General features: G+C 61.4%; 1 protein-coding gene across 1 annotated transcript; it reads left to right on the forward strand.

The window, feature by feature from the left end:
• The first annotated feature begins 483 nt into the window (after nucleotides 1–483).
• Nucleotides 484–2,001, forward strand: FAM43B (family with sequence similarity 43 member B). The gene is made up of 2 exons (XM_015427993.1): nucleotides 484–1,309; nucleotides 1,481–2,001. Exons 1-2 carry the CDS (start codon nucleotides 484–486, stop codon nucleotides 1,606–1,608), a joined length of 954 nt encoding a protein of 317 aa, XP_015283479.1. The 3' UTR covers nucleotides 1,609–2,001.
• The last annotated feature ends 572 nt before the right edge of the window (nucleotides 2,002–2,573 follow it).

Here is a 2,573-nt window from a genome sequence, read left to right on the forward strand (position 1 = left end):
ACGTGTAGGCAGGAGGGCGTGCCCGCTCTTTGCGCGCAAGCTGGTGGCACAGGCGTCCGCGCGGCCGGGGCGTGGCGGGGGCCGCGCTGCCTTCCACGCGTGCGGGTCCGGGGAGGGTCGACGAGGGAGGCGGAGCCGGGCGCTGGAGCTCGGTGGCGGCGGCGGCGGCTGCATGCGGAGCCCGGGCTGAGCCGACGGGGAGAAGGAGGCTGTCCGGGGCAGGTGCGAGGAGGGCTCGGCGGGTCCCTGGCCCCGAGACCGGGCGAGGTGGGCAGGCTGGACTCAGCCCCGGCGCCGAAACCGCGGCTTCCCTAGCCTGGGCTTCCCCTCCCCGGGCTGGAGTCGGCAGGCGCAACCCAGAGCTGGGCGGAAAGCAGGAAGGAAGCGCAGGGAACCGGGGGCCGGCTGGAGAGGAGCGGAGCGCCCCGCGGCCGGGGTGGAGCGCGGCCCTCCCCCCGCCCGCCCGTCCGTCCCATGGCCGCGATGCTGCCCTGGCGCCGGAGCAAGTTCGTCCTGGTGGCAGGGGAGCGCAAAGCCAAGGGCGGCAAGAGCCTGGGGCCCGGCCTGAGCTACGCCTCCCTGCTGTCGGGCTTCGTGCGCTCCTGCCCGGACCTCTTGCCCCAGTGCCCGCTGGGCCGCCTGGGCAGCGTCTTCCGCAGCAAGCGCCAGAAGGTGGAGCTCAACCGCGAGGACCCCACCTACACCGTCTGGTACCTGGGCAACGCCGTCACCCTCCAGGCCAAAGGCGAGGGCTGCACCGAGGAGGCCGTGGAGAAGATCTGGGCCAAGAGCGACTACGGGGGCAGCAGCACCAAGATGAAGCTCACCCTGGGGCCCCACGGCATCCGCATGAGCCCCTGCGAGAAGGGGCCCCGCCGGCCCGGCCACGCCTACCTGCTCCACCGCATCACCTACTGCGTGGCCGACCGCCGCCACCCCAAGGTCTTCGCCTGGGTCTACCGGCACCAGGTCAAGAACAAGGCGGTGGTGCTGCGCTGCCACGCCGTCCTGCTCTCCAAGGCCGAGAAGGCCCACGCCATGGCCCTGCTCCTCTACCAGACCTCCCGCTCGGCCTTCAACGAGTTCAAGCGTCTCAAGAGGCAGAACGACGCCCGTCACCTCCAGCAGCAGCTGCTGGGTGAGTCCATCGTCCCCTGGGTCCCCCTCCGCAAGCTCCTGAACTGCAAGTGCCCCTACCGGCCTCCCCCGGAGAGGAACCGCAGCGCCCCGAGGCTGAGCGCCATCCAAGAGGAGGAGGAGGAGGAAGATGAGAGCGGGGAGAAGGAGGACAAGGGATCCGGGGCTCCCTGTGGCCGGACCCGGGGCTCCGCTCGCTGTGTCGACCGGATCACAACCAACTTGATCGGCGGCACCTGCCGTGAGCACAACACGGGGGGCCTCAGAGTCTCGAGTGGTGGCCCCAACGACACATCTCCATGCAGCCAGACTGCCACCAGTTCGGTTTCCAAGATGGGCAAAGGCAGAGAGAGGTCGGAGGTGCTGACCTTGGCCCACGAGCTGAGGGTCTGCACTTTGAGAAGCCCCCTGTCCCGGCTGGACATGTCCACCTGGGAAGACCCTGTAGAGCCATCCTGCCTGTCTTCGTAGGACCCTGGAGCTATCATGGTTTATTCCCACCCCCCACCGCCCTGATTTTCTGGTAGTGGATTTGGAAGAGTGGGAGTATGGAACATATTGTTCCCTCTGATTGCTTGCTTCCCTTCCGTGTTCCCTTGGCTGCCGTCTGTACGTCTCGGGTTGACGAACTGCCATTACTGCCTCGTTGATGGATGCGTGTCGTCGATGTGTGCCAGTTCTACCCGGCCAGTCTTTTATGACCTGATTCTCGTCTTTGTCCAGAACAACGAGTCTGTTTGTTTTGGGGTTTTTTGCTCCCACGAACAATGAAATGGTCATCCTGACTATTCTCCGAGAATTCTAGACTTGATGCTCAGACGAAATGCCAAGCCATACCAATGTACGGGGGACTGTCAGATCAGCAGTGGGTGCCAAGCATCAGCTAGCCTTCGGGCAGAGTTGGGGTTACGGGTTCTCACAACAATACTCAGAAGCGTTGAGCCTTTAGTGTAGCCTCAGCGGGACAGAGGAGACATGAGCACACGGATTTGATCTCTGCCTTTGTGCAGAGAGGGCTGAAAGTTACTCTGAATTGTACAGATGTTTCTTATTTGTTCCAAATGGGCAAAAAAAAGTGTCTTAAAAGAAGTTCTCCCTCTCTCTCTGTGGTGTGTGTATATATGTAAAGAACATTTGCCCTTTGAATTTGCAGCTGTTCTTGCAGGAACTTTTCAGGGTGGGATGGGGCGACACCATATTGGGCATCTCACTTGAGGAGACCTGCTTTGGCACTGGGGTCTGCAGGTGGCAAATCCCTATTTGCATGAGTGCAAGGCGACATGTGTGTGGTTTTACTGTTTTGCATTGAGTTTTATGCTGGATTGGTTTTAATGTCGACGTAAGCCATCCTGAATGGCAAGGATATATTTTTAAAAAATAAATAAATGCAGGAAACAGTTGTTCTTGTTTAGCTTTTCTCCTCCTCTCCACCAGAA

The sequence above is a fragment of the Gekko japonicus genome, unplaced genomic scaffold (assembly GCF_001447785.1).
Source record: "Gekko japonicus isolate JY-2015 unplaced genomic scaffold, Gekko_japonicus_V1.1 scaffold435, whole genome shotgun sequence".
NCBI lineage: Eukaryota > Metazoa > Chordata > Lepidosauria > Squamata > Gekkonidae > Gekko > Gekko japonicus.